This window comes from Eublepharis macularius, chromosome 2 (assembly GCF_028583425.1).
Source record: "Eublepharis macularius isolate TG4126 chromosome 2, MPM_Emac_v1.0, whole genome shotgun sequence".
Taxonomy (NCBI): Eukaryota; Metazoa; Chordata; class Lepidosauria; order Squamata; family Eublepharidae; genus Eublepharis; species Eublepharis macularius.
In genome coordinates this window covers 165,223,543-165,242,830 of record NC_072791.1, presented here as the reverse complement: position 1 = coordinate 165,242,830, position 19,288 = coordinate 165,223,543, and the positions used below count along the sequence as shown (strand labels likewise).

Here is a 19,288-nt window from a genome sequence, read left to right as displayed (position 1 = left end):
CCAAAGACCCAAGAGACTCTTTCAGCCTACTGAATGTGTTGAAATGTGATTGTCAAAATTCTTATTACAAAATATGACATAACGTTTCAGTAGATTTGTTGAAGCCCATCCACAGAGGGGAAAGACGGATGAAGAAAAAAGTTATTTAAAGAAGATTAATGTTTTTGTTTTTATTTATTTTATTTACTTTATTTATACTCTGCCTTTCTCCCCAAGGGGGGCCCAGAGTGGCTTACATAATTCTGCTCTCTTCCATTTTATCCCCACAACAACTCTGTGAGGTAGGCTGAGTGTTTATGACTGACCCAAAGTCACCCAGCAATAGTGTTGCCAGGTACCCCTCACTTACCATTGGGAAGGTGGAGTCCCTGCCACTTACCTTATGCTGGGCACAAGGTCTTCTTTTGCGTGTGCGTGAGCCCTGGAACGCACCCCAAATAAAGCACAGGAACGCTGTTGTGGCCAGCGCAGTGACGTCACTTTCAGAAGTGATGTTGCTGCGCCAGTTGGAAGTGTGCACATAGCGCTCACTCCTGAGGTGCCTGCCGGTGGCGGGCAAGCTCTGGGAGCTTGCCCGTCCTGCTGATCACTGGGTGATTGGCAGACAAGGGAGCAAATCCACGGGAGTTTGCCTGCCACTAGTGGGCACCTGGGAACCCTATCCAGCAAGCTTCCATGGCAGAGTGGGTATTTGAACCTGGGTCTCCCAGAGGACTATCTAGACAGGAGGAAACTTTGAATTTGAAAGCAAAGATTACAACAGCATACTAGTAAGCTGTGTGGATGTATAAAGAAGGTGTTTGGGGAACTGTGTCATTGTTAGATTGTTACTGGGGGTAAGGTTCACCAGGTTCTGTTTTACCAACTGCTTTAGTATTGCTCTTGAATATTAAGGTTTCTCAGCCTTTGACTTTTTCCCTCACAATATGTCAAAGCCATGTTGTGAAATCTAGTAAAACATAGCTTGCCCTTCCTTTCTACTTAATAGTTCCCTTGACTGTAATTAAAGTTGAATTGACTAATAGACCAGTCAGCAGCGACATGTTCCCATAATTTTTGCTGTTGTCGAGGATTTCTATTATCACTGGACTCGCTGGGTTTCTTGTTAGGTTACAAGAACTTAAGAACTATGCTTCTCATATAATGCTGGCTTCTGTCATAAGGTATATGGGGAAAATATTTTTTTTTCTATAGAAATTTTCTCACTTTCATTGGTGTCATTCCCAGGCAGACTAGAATATTTACCTTCTGAGTTGTATTGATGGCTAAAAGTAGCCAAATGTTTTTGTTTGTTTCATTTTGTCCTGTCAAGAGATGTCAAGCTAAACTAGGATAGTAATGGAGAATGTAGCTTCTGGGTGTTTCTGAAGTGGAAAGAGAAACCATCACATGTGGTTGTTAGTATGGATTTTGTTTTTCCTTTTAGCTTGTCAAAAACTGATCTGAGGTTAGAAAATCTTGCAGCTTGCTAGCAACAAAGATGGGTATGTGAAATAGTCTAGTGTTTTATCTTATTTTTTTGCTTTAGTATGAGGGTGAAGTGGAACATTTGGAGTCTCAGTGTTTAATGAGGGAGGGTGCTTATGTCCTGTTTAAATGTTTCCTATGTAGAGTTGCTATCTGATTGAACCTACTTCATACTAACTTTTTATCTCATAAAGTTCTCCTGAAAAAGCTAGTGGTTGGGGCTTGCAGTCATCAAATTTGTGGTAATACCATGCACTTGTTAGGATCATGATACAATATCTTTTCTGTGAATGAGAGGGTCACTAGCTATCAATGTCTCCAACTCTCACTAAAGGAACTGTATGGACAAAAGCCTATGCAATGGAGCATCACTCATTTTAACAGGATACGAGTAAGTGCTGCATAAGCAAGTCACTAGTCTCAAACTTTGATTAAATAAAAACACAGAAAACTTGTTATCCAGTAATCCAGGGGTCCTCAAACTACGGCCCGCGGGCCACATGCGGCCCACCAAGGCCATCTATCCGGCCCGCCGGGTGTTTTTGCCAGGTGCGCAGAGAAGCCTCCCGGACTACAAAACCCGCAATGCTTTTCAGCAAGGCGCCCGCCGGCCGGGCCAAGGGAGCGCTGCGCAGCCTGTTGGGAGTTGTAGTCCAGCGTCGGGTTCCCTAACAGTTCGTCCAGCTGCTTCGCTGGCGGTGGGCTCGTTGGCGGCGGCTGCATGTTACCACTCTGCCTCAGCCGGGCTGCGCTTCCCTCTCCGCCACCTGCCCGCCCTTCCCGCCACCAGTCCGTGAGAGTGCAGGCAGGAGCCCAGGCGGAGGGCCACGCAGGTGGGAGCCTTTTGGGGTGGGGGGCGCTGCGGACCCGCCGTGGGGAGGGGTGGATTGTTATAGTTTGAGGACCCCTGCTCTATAGTATCCATTGTACTGAATGTATATGTATTGGTACTTTGTATAATTCTTTATATTTTTATACCATTGACCATGTTTGCAAACACATGCCATCCATTGGATGGATCCAGCCAAAATACAGGCGATCCAGGACTGGCAGACACCCACCACCCGTAAAGAATTACAATCCTTCCTGGGTTTTGCCAACTTCTATAGAGACTTCATAGCAAATTTCGCCCAAATCACGCTCCCTTTAACAGACTTGCTGAAAACCAAAGATAAAGGGGACCAAGCTAAAAAACCCTCGGCCAAACTGCAATGGACCCCCGATTGCCAAACGGCCTTCGATTGTCTAAAAAAGCAATTTGTAACGGAACCCATCCTCTCCCACCCCAACGAACAATCCCCTTTCATAGTACAGGTCGACGCCAGCGATACAGCGATAGGGGGGGTTTTACTGCAGAAGGGGGAGGATGGTAGGCTGCGGCCGTGTGCTTTCTTGTCTAGGAAATTTTCGGAGGCGGAAAGGAATTGGAATGTGTGGGAGAAGGAGGCCTTTGCAGTAAAAGCGGCCCTTACTAACTGGAGACATTGGCTGGAGGGGGCGCGATACCCTTTCGAGGTCTGGACGGATCATAAAAATCTGGAGGCCCTCCGAAGCCCACGCAGACTGAATGCCAAGCAATTGCGATGGGCGGAATTCTTTTCCAAATTTAACTTCACTCTAAATTATCTCCCGGGCAAAACTAACTTTTTGGCAGACGCCCTATCGCGCATGCCCCAACATAAGAGCAAACGGGAGGAGACTGTCGACACTGTCTTCTCGCCTACGCAACTTGGGGGCGTGGTGACTACTCGCAGCCGTGCCAAGCAGCCCCTCCCGGCCAACCAAGAGTGGAAATCGAAACTTAAAACTGAAGTGGAGAAGGAGGGGGATAGGGCTCCGCAAAGCAAACTGACCCAATCCCCACAGGGGGATTGGTTAGCCGGGAGCAAGTTTTATGTCCCAGACAGCCTCAGACTGGAAATTTTGCAGCGCTGCCACGATGCTCCCACTGCTGGACACTATGGGTATCTGAAAACTTTGCACCTAATCCAAAGACAATTCTGGTGGCCGGGCATGCGCAAAGACATTTCCCAATACGTTAGTTCCTGTCCTGTTTGCCTCAGCGCCAAAACCAGGAAGGGGAAGCCTCCGGGTCTCCTGCAGCCATTGGAAACACCAAACAGACCCTGGGAAGTAATATCCATGGACTTTATCACTGATCTACCTATCTCAAAAGGACATAATTGTATTTTAGTTGTGGTAGATCTGTTCTCCAAACAAGCTCATTTTATCCCCTGTACTACTATACCTTCCGCTCGAAAACTGGCAGATTTGTTTCTGAAACACATCGTAAAATTACATTCTTTTCCGTCCAAGGTGATTTCGGATCGCGGCGGACAGTTCGTTGCCAACTTCTGGCGGGAGCTTTTGAAAATGTTGAATATTGAACAAGGCATCAGTTCAAGCCACCACCCACAAACCGACGGGCAATCCGAAAAAACAAACCAAATATTAGAACAGTTTCTTCGTTGCTACATCAATTTTCAACAAGATAATTGGGTGGACCTTCTCCCTCTGGCCGAGTTCTCATATAACAACAGTGTCCACGCTTCGACGGGGGAGGCCCCCTTCAAAATTGTCTACGGAACTCACTTCGATCCCTTCCCATTGGATGCACCCCCTCTCCATTCCTCTAAATTGCCAGATGTATCTTCGTGGTGGGGGGAGGCGGCGCAGCAATGGACTCTTATTAAGAAACACCTTGAAAAAGCCAAACTGGATTACAAAAAATACGCCGACCGCCATCGTGTGGCCGAATGGGAATTACAACCCGGAGATCATGTGTATATTTCCACAAAAAATCTAAAACTCGCTCAGGCAAGCCGCAAACTCGCTCTGAAATTCCTGGGACCTTTCCCTGTGCGCAAGATAATAAATAAAGTGACTGTTGCTGTAACTTTGCCCAAGAACCTGCGCCATGTGCACGATACGTTCCATGTCAGTCTTCTAAAGAGAGCTCCCATCGACAACAAATGGCACGTCAAAGCTCCACCCATTCCAACTTTGATTGACGACCAAATCCACTATGAGGTACAACAAATCTTGGACTCTAAACTCAAACGAAATCAGCTTTTTTACCTCATTAGATGGAAGGACTTTGATTCTGGTTACGATGAATGGGTGAACTCTGCACATGTTCATGCTCCTAGATTAACCAAAGCTTTTCATACTCGTTACCCATATAAGCCAGGGGGGGATCTGTTTTAAGGGGGGCAGAATGTCAGGTCCAGTGTATATCTAAACTGTACTGACTCCATTTTCTAATGCTTCTAGTGTTTGAGTGCTTTCTTCCCAGGTGCACCAGTTCCCAGGCAGCGTTCCCACCGGAGGAGACTGTTTTGTCTAACACCGTTCCACCAAGCATTGGCCTTGAAGGAGAGCAGCTTCCCAGGACTGAGAGATGTTGTTTTGAGAACTGTGGGGGGAGGCTGATCCAAATGGGTATTGTTACTCTGTATCTTATGCTGGCTCTTCATTGGTAACAATGATCATGTACCATCCTGATTCTCCTATTCAGGACAGTGGACTATAATGGACCTTTTCTGCAGTAAAGTTTCCTTTTCCAAACAATGGACTTGTGTTTGCTTCTAAAGGGAACCCTGTAGTGAGTGCCTTATTTAGCCACAGTCTGACATTTTGTTACCAATCATGTCTGAGTCGGGCCCAGCGGAATCCAAGGTTGTCCCGGACAGGGATCCTTTGTTTGATCCGTATGCGTCTCCCGACAATCAACCTGTGCAAGCCCAAGACTCCCAGGAGCTGGGAGCAGCCGGGAACGGAACCGGAGCCTCCACTTCCACCCCGCCTCTCATCGAACTCGGTACTCAGGACGAGACCGAAGCCGACCTCGGGGCAAGGCCGAAAGCGACCGCTCTCCCTTTGATTTCGGTACCCACCCCGTCGGTGTGGGGAGCCAGACCCCGAGACACCAGAGAGCGTCGGGCAGGTGGACTCCATCCACGAGTTTCGATGGAAGGGCGCCGAAGCCTAGGAACCGTCCCGGAGCTAGACAGCAGCCAACCATGGCGATATTGGAACAGGACGTCCGAGCAGACGGAGGGGGACACGTCTCGCCGCGGCGCCCTGAGTTGGGATTACTCCGAACTTGTTCCGTGGAAAAAGCCAACGGAGGTCCCTGAACAAAGTTGGGAGCAGATACAAGGTCGCACCTATGCGGTGGATACCAGCATCTCAGCCGTGACGGGTATGGCCAAGGGAATTCTAGCCGCGAGATCGAGAGTCGTCCAAGGGGACCCTCCTCCTTGGGGCCCCTTGTCCCCGGTGAGTGCAACGAATGAAGCTTCCGTAAGCGAGCAACCGGAGGCAAGTCGAATGCAACAGTTAGAAGCTAAACTGATGGATATGGAAGAAAGTTTGGCTCATGCCATCCATTTAATTTCGGCAATGGGAGCAGGGGAAAGACTGTCCCCTGAAGAGATGGCGATACAGATAGCTACCCTTCAAAGTGTCATCTCCTATCCGGTGGAGGATGTCCAGCAACGGCCGTCACCTACCGACGAAGGGGACACCCATCCTGGCGAATCGGGAGAGCAACCTAAGGAACCTCCCGCACAGCAGGAAATTCCACCGAGAAGGGATGACCCGGCTGAGCCACCCGGAGAGACCCCCACCGAACCTCCCAACCAGGGAGGGGATGCGCCGCCAGACGAGACTCCCGTTGAGAGGCCTACGGAAGGGGAAGAAAAGCCAAGTGATACACCGGTGAGACCCCCTCTTACTTCTTCTATAACGGTCCGGCCGGACCAAGCGGGAGCACACGCGGCTCCATCCGAGGAGGGAGCCCCTCGTCAACCGCGAGACATTGTCCCCGTCGGGCAACCTACGGGGGACGGTCTAACAGCGCCAAGAGGCCAGCCGCTGCTTCCCAGATTAACAACACCCGGAGGGGCAAGCTCGCGCGGCCTATCACCTGTTCAACCCTCGCCGCTGCGGCCCCTCTCACCTCGACCGCAGCTCATACCGTTGCAGCAGCCCCAGGACCAGCCAGTTTTACCACCCCCGAACCAACCGGGACGGCCTGCACCACTACGACACCTCCAACCCCCTCCTCAGCGGCCGATCTCCACTCAACCTCATCAACCTCCTCCACCTCGACAGCTACCGCCGACGCCTCCCGTGTTACCGGCCAGACCAAGACTGGCGCCTCCTGCTCGCCCGCCACTGCAGCCTCCGGCGCAACCACGACAACCTCCGCCCGCACAGCCAGCTCAACCGCCGCCAGTACAGCCGGCACCGTTGCCCCGACCGAGACTCCAGTTACCTCCTCCTGTGCCTCAGGCGCAACTAAGACTGCCAATGGACTTTTACCCAGCGCCTGCTCCGAGACAAGAACTCCCGATGGGCTGGGTGAAGCTGGAAGCCACCTTCGATGGGGATCCATCCAAATTGGGATTTTTCTTAGTCCAAGTGGTACAGTTTTTCAACCGTTGGGGGCACCTCTTCGGCAGTGAGGCCAGTCAAATCGAACATCTTGGATCTCGTTTACAGGGCAAAGCAGCAGATTGGTATGTAGGACTATACAATGTCGGGGCCCCAGAACTTGATACTCTCCAGGGGTTAGTGGATGCTATCCGAGCGCAATATGAAGACCCCTTAGAAGAAACCCGGGCCCGAACAGAATTGCAAGCCATCAAACAAGGCAGCATGTCAGCAAGAGACTATGTCACAAAATTCCGGCAATTAGCAGCCAAGTGCCCTAGGTGTGAGGAGTCCACCAAGATTATCCTGTTCAAACAAGGCCTTAACCCAAGACTTTTGGACAGAGCTCTCATGCAAGACAATCCCCCCACGTTGTTAGGGTGGATCCAACTTGTTTGCGAAGTAGAGAATCGCATTTTGGAAGTCCGTTTGGTTGAACAACAACAACAAACGGGACAAAGAAGACCATTGACCTTACAAAGGGGAACACGGGGAGCTAGCTACGCCACCCGTGGAGCGAGAGATGCTAGATGGCAACAAGGGCTGTGTTTGCAATGCGGACAGGCTGGACACTTTGCAGCACAATGCCCTTACCGGCCTGTGCAAAGACCTCCGCTCCAATTACGGCGTCCAACCCTTGCTCCGTTTCCTACGCTCCAACGCCCGACTCCAGCACCACGAGCAAATAGAGGCCGCGGCGCTTCCCAAAGGCCAGCCTCGGAGAGAGGGCTAGAAGCGGAAGAAGTCATGGAATACGACCCCGCTTCCCCGACCGCAGAAGCCAATCCAGAAAGTCCTCAGTCGGGAAACGAAATGGATCTGTCGTGAAAGGACCCAAACGACAGATCCGCCCTAAGCCCGTCCCTGCACGGAACCGGCCGCCTGGGTCCATTTTATTCATGCCAGTGACTCTAATCAACCCAGAGAGGAAGATGCACATTCGGGTGCAAGCTCTCATCGACTCGGGCTGCTCCAGAGACATCATCGCCCCTGCTCTAGTCAATGGACTAGTCCTTCCAACTCGGGATCTACAAAATCCAGTAATCTTTGAACAAATGGATGGTACTAACATGAATCCTGTAACGACTGAAACCATCCCAGTGATCACAGGCATGGGACAACATTGGGAAAAGAGGTCCTTTGTCATCAGCTCTACTGCCAAGTACCCGTTAATTCTAGGCAGCAAATGGCTATGTGATCACAATCCCTACATAGACTGGGCACAAGGATGTATTACCTTCAGTCATACCAACTGCAAAAATCACCGTTGGAATCAAAACTGGGGCGAAGATCCAACTCATAAAGAAAAGGCCCTTCTCACCCAAGAAGAAGTCAACCAAATACCCGAACCATACTGGCCTTTTCTGAATGCTTTCTCTGAAGAGGAAGCAGATACTCTACCCCCGCACCGACGAACGGACTGTGCGGTAGAAATTGTACCCGGAGCCTCACTGCCCAAAGGACGACTTTATCCCATGAGTCTCCATGAACGCGAAGAGCTCCGGAAATTCATTGACACCAACCTCCAACGAGGGTTCATCCGCCCAGCCGCTAGCCCCCACGCCGCTCCAGTCCTCTTCGTGAAAAAGAAGGACGGGGGACTTCGACTGTGCACAGATTTCCGAGGCTTGAATGCAGTGTCCACCAACAACGCCTATCCTATACCGCTCATCCGAGACCTTCTCAACGTCGTGGCCCAAGGTAAGATCTTTACGAAATTAGATCTAAAAGATGCTTACTTCCACGTTCGTATCAAGGCAGGGGATGAGTGGAAAACCGCTTTCAATACGCCCCTCGGACAATATGAATACTTAGTTATGCCTTTTGGTTTGACGGGAGCCCCGTCTGTGTTCATGTCCATGATTAACGAAGTTCTACACGAATTTCTGTACAAAGGGGTGGTGGTGTACCTTGATGATGTGTTAATTTACTCGGACACGGAGGAAGAACATATTCAAACGGTACAAAAAGTCTTAGCTACCCTAATGAAGAATAAGCTACCCATCAAACTGTCCAAATGTGAATTCCATAAAACCGAACTCACTTACCTCGGGTACTGCATCTCCCAAGAAGGTCTAAAAATGGATCCAGCCAAAATACAGGCGATCCAGGACTGGCAGACACCCACCACCCGTAAAGAATTACAATCCTTCCTGGGTTTTGCCAACTTCTATAGAGACTTCATAGCAAATTTCGCCCAAATCACGCTCCCTTTAACAGACTTGCTGAAAACCAAAGATAAAGGGGACCAAGCTAAAAAACCCTCGGCCAAACTGCAATGGACCCCCGATTGCCAAACGGCCTTCGATTGTCTAAAAAAGCAATTTGTAACGGAACCCATCCTCTCCCACCCCAACGAACAATCCCCTTTCATAGTACAGGTCGACGCCAGCGATACAGCGATAGGGGGGGTTTTACTGCAGAAGGGGGAGGATGGTAGGCTGCGGCCGTGTGCTTTCTTGTCTAGGAAATTTTCGGAGGCGGAAAGGAATTGGAATGTGTGGGAGAAGGAGGCCTTTGCAGTAAAAGCGGCCCTTACTAACTGGAGACATTGGCTGGAGGGGGCGCGATACCCTTTCGAGGTCTGGACGGATCATAAAAATCTGGAGGCCCTCCGAAGCCCACGCAGACTGAATGCCAAGCAATTGCGATGGGCGGAATTCTTTTCCAAATTTAACTTCACTCTAAATTATCTCCCGGGCAAAACTAACTTTTTGGCAGACGCCCTATCGCGCATGCCCCAACATAAGAGCAAACGGGAGGAGACTGTCGACACTGTCTTCTCGCCTACGCAACTTGGGGGCGTGGTGACTACTCGCAGCCGTGCCAAGCAGCCCCTCCCGGCCAACCAAGAGTGGAAATCGAAACTTAAAACTGAAGTGGAGAAGGAGGGGGATAGGGCTCCGCAAAGCAAACTGACCCAATCCCCACAGGGGGATTGGTTAGCCGGGAGCAAGTTTTATGTCCCAGACAGCCTCAGACTGGAAATTTTGCAGCGCTGCCACGATGCTCCCACTGCTGGACACTATGGGTATCTGAAAACTTTGCACCTAATCCAAAGACAATTCTGGTGGCCGGGCATGCGCAAAGACATTTCCCAATACGTTAGTTCCTGTCCTGTTTGCCTCAGCGCCAAAACCAGGAAGGGGAAGCCTCCGGGTCTCCTGCAGCCATTGGAAACACCAAACAGACCCTGGGAAGTAATATCCATGGACTTTATCACTGATCTACCTATCTCAAAAGGACATAATTGTATTTTAGTTGTGGTAGATCTGTTCTCCAAACAAGCTCATTTTATCCCCTGTACTACTATACCTTCCGCTCGAAAACTGGCAGATTTGTTTCTGAAACACATCGTAAAATTACATTCTTTTCCGTCCAAGGTGATTTCGGATCGCGGCGGACAGTTCGTTGCCAACTTCTGGCGGGAGCTTTTGAAAATGTTGAATATTGAACAAGGCATCAGTTCAAGCCACCACCCACAAACCGACGGGCAATCCGAAAAAACAAACCAAATATTAGAACAGTTTCTTCGTTGCTACATCAATTTTCAACAAGATAATTGGGTGGACCTTCTCCCTCTGGCCGAGTTCTCATATAACAACAGTGTCCACGCTTCGACGGGGGAGGCCCCCTTCAAAATTGTCTACGGAACTCACTTCGATCCCTTCCCATTGGATGCACCCCCTCTCCATTCCTCTAAATTGCCAGATGTATCTTCGTGGTGGGGGGAGGCGGCGCAGCAATGGACTCTTATTAAGAAACACCTTGAAAAAGCCAAACTGGATTACAAAAAATACGCCGACCGCCATCGTGTGGCCGAATGGGAATTACAACCCGGAGATCATGTGTATATTTCCACAAAAAATCTAAAACTCGCTCAGGCAAGCCGCAAACTCGCTCTGAAATTCCTGGGACCTTTCCCTGTGCGCAAGATAATAAATAAAGTGACTGTTGCTGTAACTTTGCCCAAGAACCTGCGCCATGTGCACGATACGTTCCATGTCAGTCTTCTAAAGAGAGCTCCCATCGACAACAAATGGCACGTCAAAGCTCCACCCATTCCAACTTTGATTGACGACCAAATCCACTATGAGGTACAACAAATCTTGGACTCTAAACTCAAACGAAATCAGCTTTTTTACCTCATTAGATGGAAGGACTTTGATTCTGGTTACGATGAATGGGTGAACTCTGCACATGTTCATGCTCCTAGATTAACCAAAGCTTTTCATACTCGTTACCCATATAAGCCAGGGGGGGATCTGTTTTAAGGGGGGCAGAATGTCAGGTCCAGTGTATATCTAAACTGTACTGACTCCATTTTCTAATGCTTCTAGTGTTTGAGTGCTTTCTTCCCAGGTGCACCAGTTCCCAGGCAGCGTTCCCACCGGAGGAGACTGTTTTGTCTAACACCGTTCCACCAAGCATTGGCCTTGAAGGAGAGCAGCTTCCCAGGACTGAGAGATGTTGTTTTGAGAACTGTGGGGGGAGGCTGATCCAAATGGGTATTGTTACTCTGTATCTTATGCTGGCTCTTCATTGGTAACAATGATCATGTACCATCCTGATTCTCCTATTCAGGACAGTGGACTATAATGGACCTTTTCTGCAGTAAAGTTTCCTTTTCCAAACAATGGACTTGTGTTTGCTTCTAAAGGGAACCCTGTAGTGAGTGCCTTATTTAGCCACAGTCTGACAATTTTCCTATTCTAAATCAATTTTTTCAGTAAATGTCTTCATACACTTTTCCCTTCTAGATGCATTTGTTCATAGTTTTTTTTTTAAACTCTAGTCCGGCCCTCCAACGGTCTGAGGGACAGTGAACTGGCCCCCTGTTTAAAAAGTTTGAGGACCCCTGCAGTAATCTGTTGCATTGGGGATAGATCTCAGTGTTTTCTCCCTATTCTTCAACCTAGCCATGCTAACACAGCAGATAAGTCATGATTGATGGTTGCTCAGTGTACCGTCACTCAGAGTAGGTTCAGTGTTTAAATTTTTGTCTGAAATAATGAGCTACAGTTGGGGCACCTGCAAGGATTTGTGGGGGGGGGGGGGCATTTCATTTCCCTTTCCTTGCCATATCCTCTTTCCCTTCCCTGCTTAGCCTTAGCCTCTCCCCCTTTCCATGATTCCTTCTTCCCACTCTCCTTTGTCAGCCTGCTGTCTTCACCTTTCCGCCTTCCTGCCTAGCAGTCTGTACCGTGTGGCCCAGTTGCATGGTGCTGGCTGAGCTGGGCCCAGTTGCATGGTGGAGAAACTGCAAGGACTTGCAGAGTGTGCTTCACTTTTCCCTACATCCCCTTCCCCACACTACTACTTCTTTCCCTTTTCCTGGCAGCTGCCATATGGCCATCTTTCCCTGTGTCCTTCAAACCCACTAAACAACTTACCTTTTATCTCTTCCCCATCTTCATCTATATTTATTTTTAATTTACTTCATTTATATAAATACCTTTCTCTACAATGGGGACCCAACACAGTTTACATCATTCTCCTTGCCTCCATATTATCTTCACAACAACCCTGTGAGGTAGATTAGAGTGTGACTGGATCAAAATTACTCAGTGAGCTTCCACAGTAAAGAGGTATTTCAAATCTGGGTCTCTTAGATCCTACTTTGAAAGTCTAACCAATACACTACAATGTCTTTTGTTGGGGTGAGGGGGGTGGCGGCTCTTGAGCACTAGCAAGTCATATGGTATCAAGTTGCCTTAGGGTTGTCAGGTCCATCTTGGAGATTTGAACCTAGATCTCACAGTTCTTAGTCTAACCACTACACCACACCTTAATATTTTTCAAGTACCTGCCAATAAATCACAAAGAAGCATTTGTTTTCCATACTTGAATGCTGCTTTAGTAGCCTTTTAGGGTGCTGTACTAGAAAGGCAAACCTGGACTTCTCCCTTAAATACTGAAAGCCATTCCTAATCTGATTATACCCAGTTATGGCTCTTTCCCCATCAAACACAATTGCAAGCCAAAGTAATGCTACCAGATCTGAGGTAACTCTGTGGCAGAGGAATTACAGGATTTGTCAATTTCATTCCTTTTGCCAGAGGACTTTGTGGCCCTTTATGCTTTAGAAACTTGTCAGTTTGGAAGTTTTCAGTTTCAAAAATGACAGTCACATGATGCTTTTTAGTTAAGATTTACCACTGAATTACAAAATAGCAAACTTTTGAGATGTTCAATAGAAAAAAGGGATGGGTTGGAGAAAAAGATGTCTGCACATTGTAGAGTCTTATAGCGGATTAGATCATACCTATTGGATTAGATCATGGTGGGTGCAAAACAGGCTTCATGATGCACCAGATGCTACTGGGATACAGAAGGAAACAAAATGACTGTAGTGCTAATTGAAATACACAGGCTCCCTGTATGACAAAGAACAAAAGAACAAAAATGTGGAAGTCCTTATATTAATAAAATTTCAGGAGCTGCATTAAATAATGCCTTAGTCAGTAGAAGCCACCTTGGATAACAAAGTGAAAAATCCTAAAGCAATTAATGAAGACCCCCCCTTCTCCCGAGTTCTGCTGGGAAAAGCTTATCTGAACACTATGATGGGACAGGGGTGGGAGCCTAAACCCAAACTTGAAAATTGGTCATACCCTGAACATCAATAATATCCAGTGATTTTACTGCTTTTACTGAAGTACTGATTAGTACTTAGTAGCATTACGGAATGCACCATTTTCCCTGTCTTATATGATACTGTTTTAAAAGTGGAGATTATTAACAGTGGCTAAATGGCTGTTTATTTCCATGATGGGGAATGTGGGCTATACATGGGTCAGTCTCTCAGTGTTCCTCCGCCTCTCTCCTCAAGTGCATTTTTTAAAAAATTCAACAATATACAGATTGCTCCAAAAGAAAAGGGAGTCATTGTTATTGTCCAAATGTTCATTCTAAATAACTATTAATTAAAACTAGAGATGGCATGAACCAGGAAAAAACTGAACCATGCGGTTCATGGTTCGTCAGATTTCATGAACCACGAACTTTCATGAACATGCCCCTGGTTTGTGAACCAGTTTGTTTGGTTCATGAAAATGTCACATCCAGGTCAGAAAATCATCACTTCTGGGTCAGCAGAAGGTCTGCAGGAAGTCCATCCCCTGTTGCCTAGGAAACTGATTGATTTGGCACCAGGCTGTCTGCAGTCACGAACCAAATGAACCATCCTAAAGTTCATGGTGGTTCGTCAGAAATGGGATCTGACGAACCGCGGTTCGCAAACCACGAACCGGCCTGATTCGTGCTTAATTTTGGTTCATATTTCGGTTCATGCCCATCTCTAATTAAAACAGATTTTAAAAATGTAAATGCTGATTGGCATTGTGTAGTGAACATCTTCAACCTCTGCTTTATAAATCAGAATAAACGTAAGGGTGGCAAAGTATCAACCTCTAAACAATCAAAACGCAGGTACATTGCAAACTCCACCTGGCCTCCCAAACAAATAAAGTAAGAGTGAAACCCATACAAAACTTTAAACTTTCTACCTCCAAGACCAACAGCAAGCACAAAGTCCGAGCAGGGCTGACTGAGGCCCTAAGTACGCCATGAGAAAAGATGGAACCCACCTCTTTCTCCTCCTCTCAACACTCCATAAGGCTGCAGGGCATGCAGCCACTTTTAAGGAGAGTGTGACGTTCTGTATGGCTTTAAGTCTCTATGGTGTTTTTACCATAGAGACTAGGAGAGAGAAACACAGTGTTGCTGCCATTTTCTCCTGCTTATATAAAATTAATTAGGAGGCTGAGGGAGCTTTCCCTGGGAATTTGCCTGCCATTGGCAGGTACCTGGGAACTCTGGGTTTGAATCTCCACTTTGCCATGAACCTCAATGAGTGACCTTGAGCTTGTCTTTCTCTCTCACTATAATTACCTTATAGTGTTGTTTTGAGAACAAAATGGAATAAAGCGCATATATACCACCCTGAATGCTTGGGGAAAGGATGAGATACAAATGTATGTTTAGGTTCATAATTAAATGAAGTAAAAGTGTGTAAAACTGCAGCCATAGGAAAGACATTTGAAAAGATAAAGGCCTAGTGGTAGTTACAGATGGTGATGGGAATGCATACAGCGTAGCAATAAATGTGGTAGTTTTCTATAATGGTCTGAGAATTCAGTTGTGTGTGTCATGCTTCACAGTAACAAATTTAGATTATTTAATCTATTTTATCTGTTTTGCAATCTTTATGAGCTACTGTGTGGTGTTTTCTTACATGAATTGGTTCAAATTGCTTTAGGGGTTAGAACCAGGAATCCGCCTATAACTAACCTGAATTACGATTTAATCATATCAACTTTGATCACAACTGAACATGTTAAAACTGAACTGAAAAATATAATTGTTTGAGTCCATGAAATCACTGAAGCCAAAAGCAGGGCACATGTGATACTAGGATATCTACAAGTTAACTGATATGGGTGATCTTAAAGGAGATAAATAGAAAAAAAATAAGCAAAGGGTATATAGAATTGGCTGTGAAAGAAATTAGAACATAGCTGCTGGTGGGGGCTGGTGCTAAGGAGATAACATTCCAGGAGATTTGGTTATGGGGCGGGGGATGGAGCTTGGCAAGATATGTGATTTATTATGTGAAACACTTATTTGGTTTGGATCTGGGTGACTGAGGGGAGGCAGAAGAAATCTTTGCCTGGGGGACTGTGATGGCTCTTGGTAGCTGTGCTTAGGTTTCAAAATGTTCTTCATTCCTGGTATTTTTATAAATATGATGCTCTTGCTATTAAGGCGACATATATTTGAATTAAAATGCTGTATTTCTTGTACATGATAGTTAACAACAGTTTTTCCAGTATTAATATGACAGTTGCTTCTTCCCCTAGAGAACTAGTATCCTTATCAGTTGCCTTTTCTTTGGACTCAGCAAGTGTCCAGAGCTATCAGATGTCTACCACTGCTGGAAATTGGTCAGCATGGATTGCTTTTTTAATTCTCCAAACATCTCTTGGCCAAAAAAACCCCTGTTTGTGTTACCGTTATATGATGTATCTGTTTGGTTCTGCAGGCAACAGAATGGGGGTCAGATGAAGACACAAGGAGATCCTGTCAGAGTAAAGGAAAAACCGAGGTAAGTTTCCCACCCACTTCATTCTGGAAGCCAAAAAAAACCCACAGATAAATTTCTGAATTGATCCTTTCATTTTAGATTCATTTTTTATTTCCCTGAAGTCCCACCTTAGCAGAGATTATGTTTGAGAGCTTGCTGGTTTCTGCACTGGTGTCCATTGCAGTGAGCCGTTTGAAACTACAGAACAGAGCAAGGAGAAGGAATCTTCTCCTTCCATAATTCCACCTCTTTCCAAATTTATTTATTATTCATTTAGAAAATGTTTATACCACCTCTACTGTCCAAGGTGGCTTACAAAATAAAATAATAAAGAGAAAACATTAAAATATATTAATTGAAATTTAGCATTAAGAAACTAACCCAGCATAAAAACATAGACCATATCAGAGTTTAAAATAAACTAAAATAGTGTTTAAATCAAACCCTGAATTAAAAGCCTGGGGGAACAGATACGTTTTGGTTTCAAGCTAAATGAAAGCAACATAGGAGCCAGGCAAGCCTCAAGGAAAAGGACATTCTTCAAGATATCCGTACTGAAAAAGGCCCTGCCTCGCCTCTGAAGGCAGGGGCACAAAGAGCAAGGCTTGTGAAGATGCAGAACTTAACAGGCTTGCACTTTCTCATTCCATATAGTCAAGCTGCTTGACTCTATGGAAGGAGAAAGTCCTTCAAGTGCCTTGGCCCCAAGCCATTTACACTTCAAACATTAGAACCAGCACTTCAAATTGTGCCTTAAAATAGATAGGCAGCCAGTGCAGATCTTTCAGCACAGGGGTGATATAATACCTGAATCCCATTTTGCGTGAGCTAAAGTTTCCAGACAGGCAGTCCTACATAAAGTGCATCGCAGCATACTAACCTGGATGTATTCAGAGCATGAATCAGCATGGCCAGATACGTTTTTTGAGGAATAAGCATAGCTGGTTGTGATGCCCCTACAGCCAGGGCACTCATCCCCTCAGGGATGAGCCATAGTGGATCCACATTGTTAAAGATGAGTCATCACTCAAGAGCTGCCAAGGTGGCCCTTTTTATTGAACAGCTCAGTTCTAATTAGAGGTTTCCAAGGTTAGCAGTCACCCTCATCCAGGCTGGTTTACCCCCCCCCCCTTACCTCTTCTTGTTTCCCCCAAGGTTCTTAGGCCTGCTTCCTCCACTGAGATCCTTCCCCTCATTTTGGTAGCTCCTTGCCTTGGTCATCCACTCTTCTGGCACAGTTGCCACTGACAGTAGCTAGGATTTCCAGATCTTGCCCAATGGTTGTTGGGGCTTCTTGGTTAAGAATGCCATTTTCCTGGTCCAGAGGAGTGCTGGGTCTCTACCTGCTATAGAGAGCTCAGGCCAAACTGGTAACTCTCCTTCCCTGTTCCTAGCTGTTCCCAGCCAAGTGCTTCCTCCCTTGCCTCATTTAGCTGGCCCTTTTTATGCTCCTTCTCATGGACCTGCCGTGTGCCTACTCCTGAGTAGGTCTTTTCTCCCAAGTAGACTTTTACCCTCTTTTCTCCTTTCTCTTGCCATACCCTTACTACCTCCCAGGTTGCCTCTTTCTGTCCCATTACAGGGCTGCTTGCATGCTTTGGACAGTTTCCATGTTCCATCCTTTCACCTCCAGTGCTTTTGTCATGGGCTGGGCCAGCCCAAGCAGAGTGGTCAAAGTCCAGTCCAGAGTCAAAGCATGAGTTCAAAGCCAGGGGTGAGTCTAAAATCTAAAAGCCAGTGTCAGGAGTTCCATAGGTCAGTTACCAGTAAGTTCGAGGGCTACACAAGAGCAGAATCAAAGCACAGTCCGAAAGTCTCAGAGCAAGGCAAGGTTCTGCAGACTGGTTGCAGCAGGAACAGGATTCTGACATGTTGCTTCCATGCCTCCTGGTCTTCTGTGGCTGGGTTTTATAGATAGGTTGGGCTTGCAGCCAGCTGCTTGGGAGCTATCCTGTGGTCACCCCTCATGGCTTTCAACAAGCAGCTGGCATCTGGCCAGGAGGCATGCACTTTGCCACCTCTCCTGCAGCTCCACACGTTGCCTTTGTCTGCAGCGCTCTCTGGACATCTTTGGCTGTGCTTTATCAGTACTGTTGGAGCTGGAGGGTGTTGATGCTTCTGGCTCGGCTGCTGGCTGAGGGATGTGGTCAACCAGTGGCTGAGCTTCACCGGTGGTGTTGGAGCTGGAGGGTATCAGTGCCTCTCTCTCAGCTGCTGGCTGTGGACTTTGATTAGCCAGCAGTGGTTCTTCCTGATCTCCGGGTTCTTCCTGATCCCCGGCTTCAGCTGAGTCAGGGCTGGCTGCATAAAGCTCCTCTCCTCCTCAGGAGTCAGGGCTAGCTACACGAAGCTCCTCTTCTCCTGAGGAGTCCTCATTTTCATTGAGCCCAGACTGGCCCATGACAGCTTTGGTGCCCAGAGGTGTGGCACTGGTGCATCAGCTGTTGCTGAACAACAACAACATTCAATTTATATACCGCTCTTCAGGGCGGCTTAATGCCCACTCAGAGCATTTATAAAGTATGTCATTATTATCCCCACAACAATAATCACCCTGTGAGGTAGGTGGGGCTGAGAGAGCTCCTAGAAGCTGTGACTGACCCAAGGTCACCCAGCTGGCTTCAAGTGGAGGAGTAGGGAATCAAACCCGGTTCTCCAGATTAGAGTCACATGCTCTTAACCACTGTACCGAACTGGCTCTGACAAAAGGCATTCAAAGGCTTTACTGCATGAGTTAAAGCATTTTATTTGATAAGCTGCTAGTTCATTCCCTATTACACTCCTTGCCAAGAATGATGTTTCTCTACAAGCACATACTGTATATAGGATTCTAAGCCCAGCCCCAGAGTTCCCTCCCCGCTTCAGGAAACAGTTAGCTAAGTTTAATACATGAGCAGCAGGACATGGCAGAGATGATGTGTGAGAAACTCAAAGGCCATGAGGCCCAGCTTCTCAGGTGAAAGAGAAACCGCAAGCTGAGAAAGAGATAACAGCAGGCTGCCCCATTCCAGGCAGAGAACAGCCTCTAACATCAGAGCCACACAGAATCAAACAGGCCATGCAGAGATAAATCCTGACGCTCAGTTTATCAATACTCATCCATCCCACTTCAGTCTCCAGGCACCTTCTCAGGATTTCCGCAGACCCGCCTGATTCAGCTGTTATAAGAAGCAGAGCTGGGTGTCATCTACATATTAGTGGCAACTGAATCCTTATCCCTGTTGATCTCCCCCAATGATGTTAAACAGCACGAGGTGCAAGATGGAGCATTGCAGGACCCCATAGCATAAATGTCAC

General features: G+C 47.2%; 1 protein-coding gene across 1 annotated transcript in view; it reads left to right on the top strand.

Annotated features, from left to right (window-relative positions):
- Positions 1–19,288, top strand: part of SEMA5B (semaphorin 5B) — a 377,961-nt gene that overhangs the window by 206,720 nt on the left and 151,953 nt on the right. Inside the window, exon 5 of the mRNA XM_054972564.1 lies at positions 15,950–16,012. Coding sequence (XP_054828539.1) covers positions 15,950–16,012 — 63 coding nt within the window. The remainder of the gene's footprint in view (positions 1–15,949; positions 16,013–19,288) is intronic.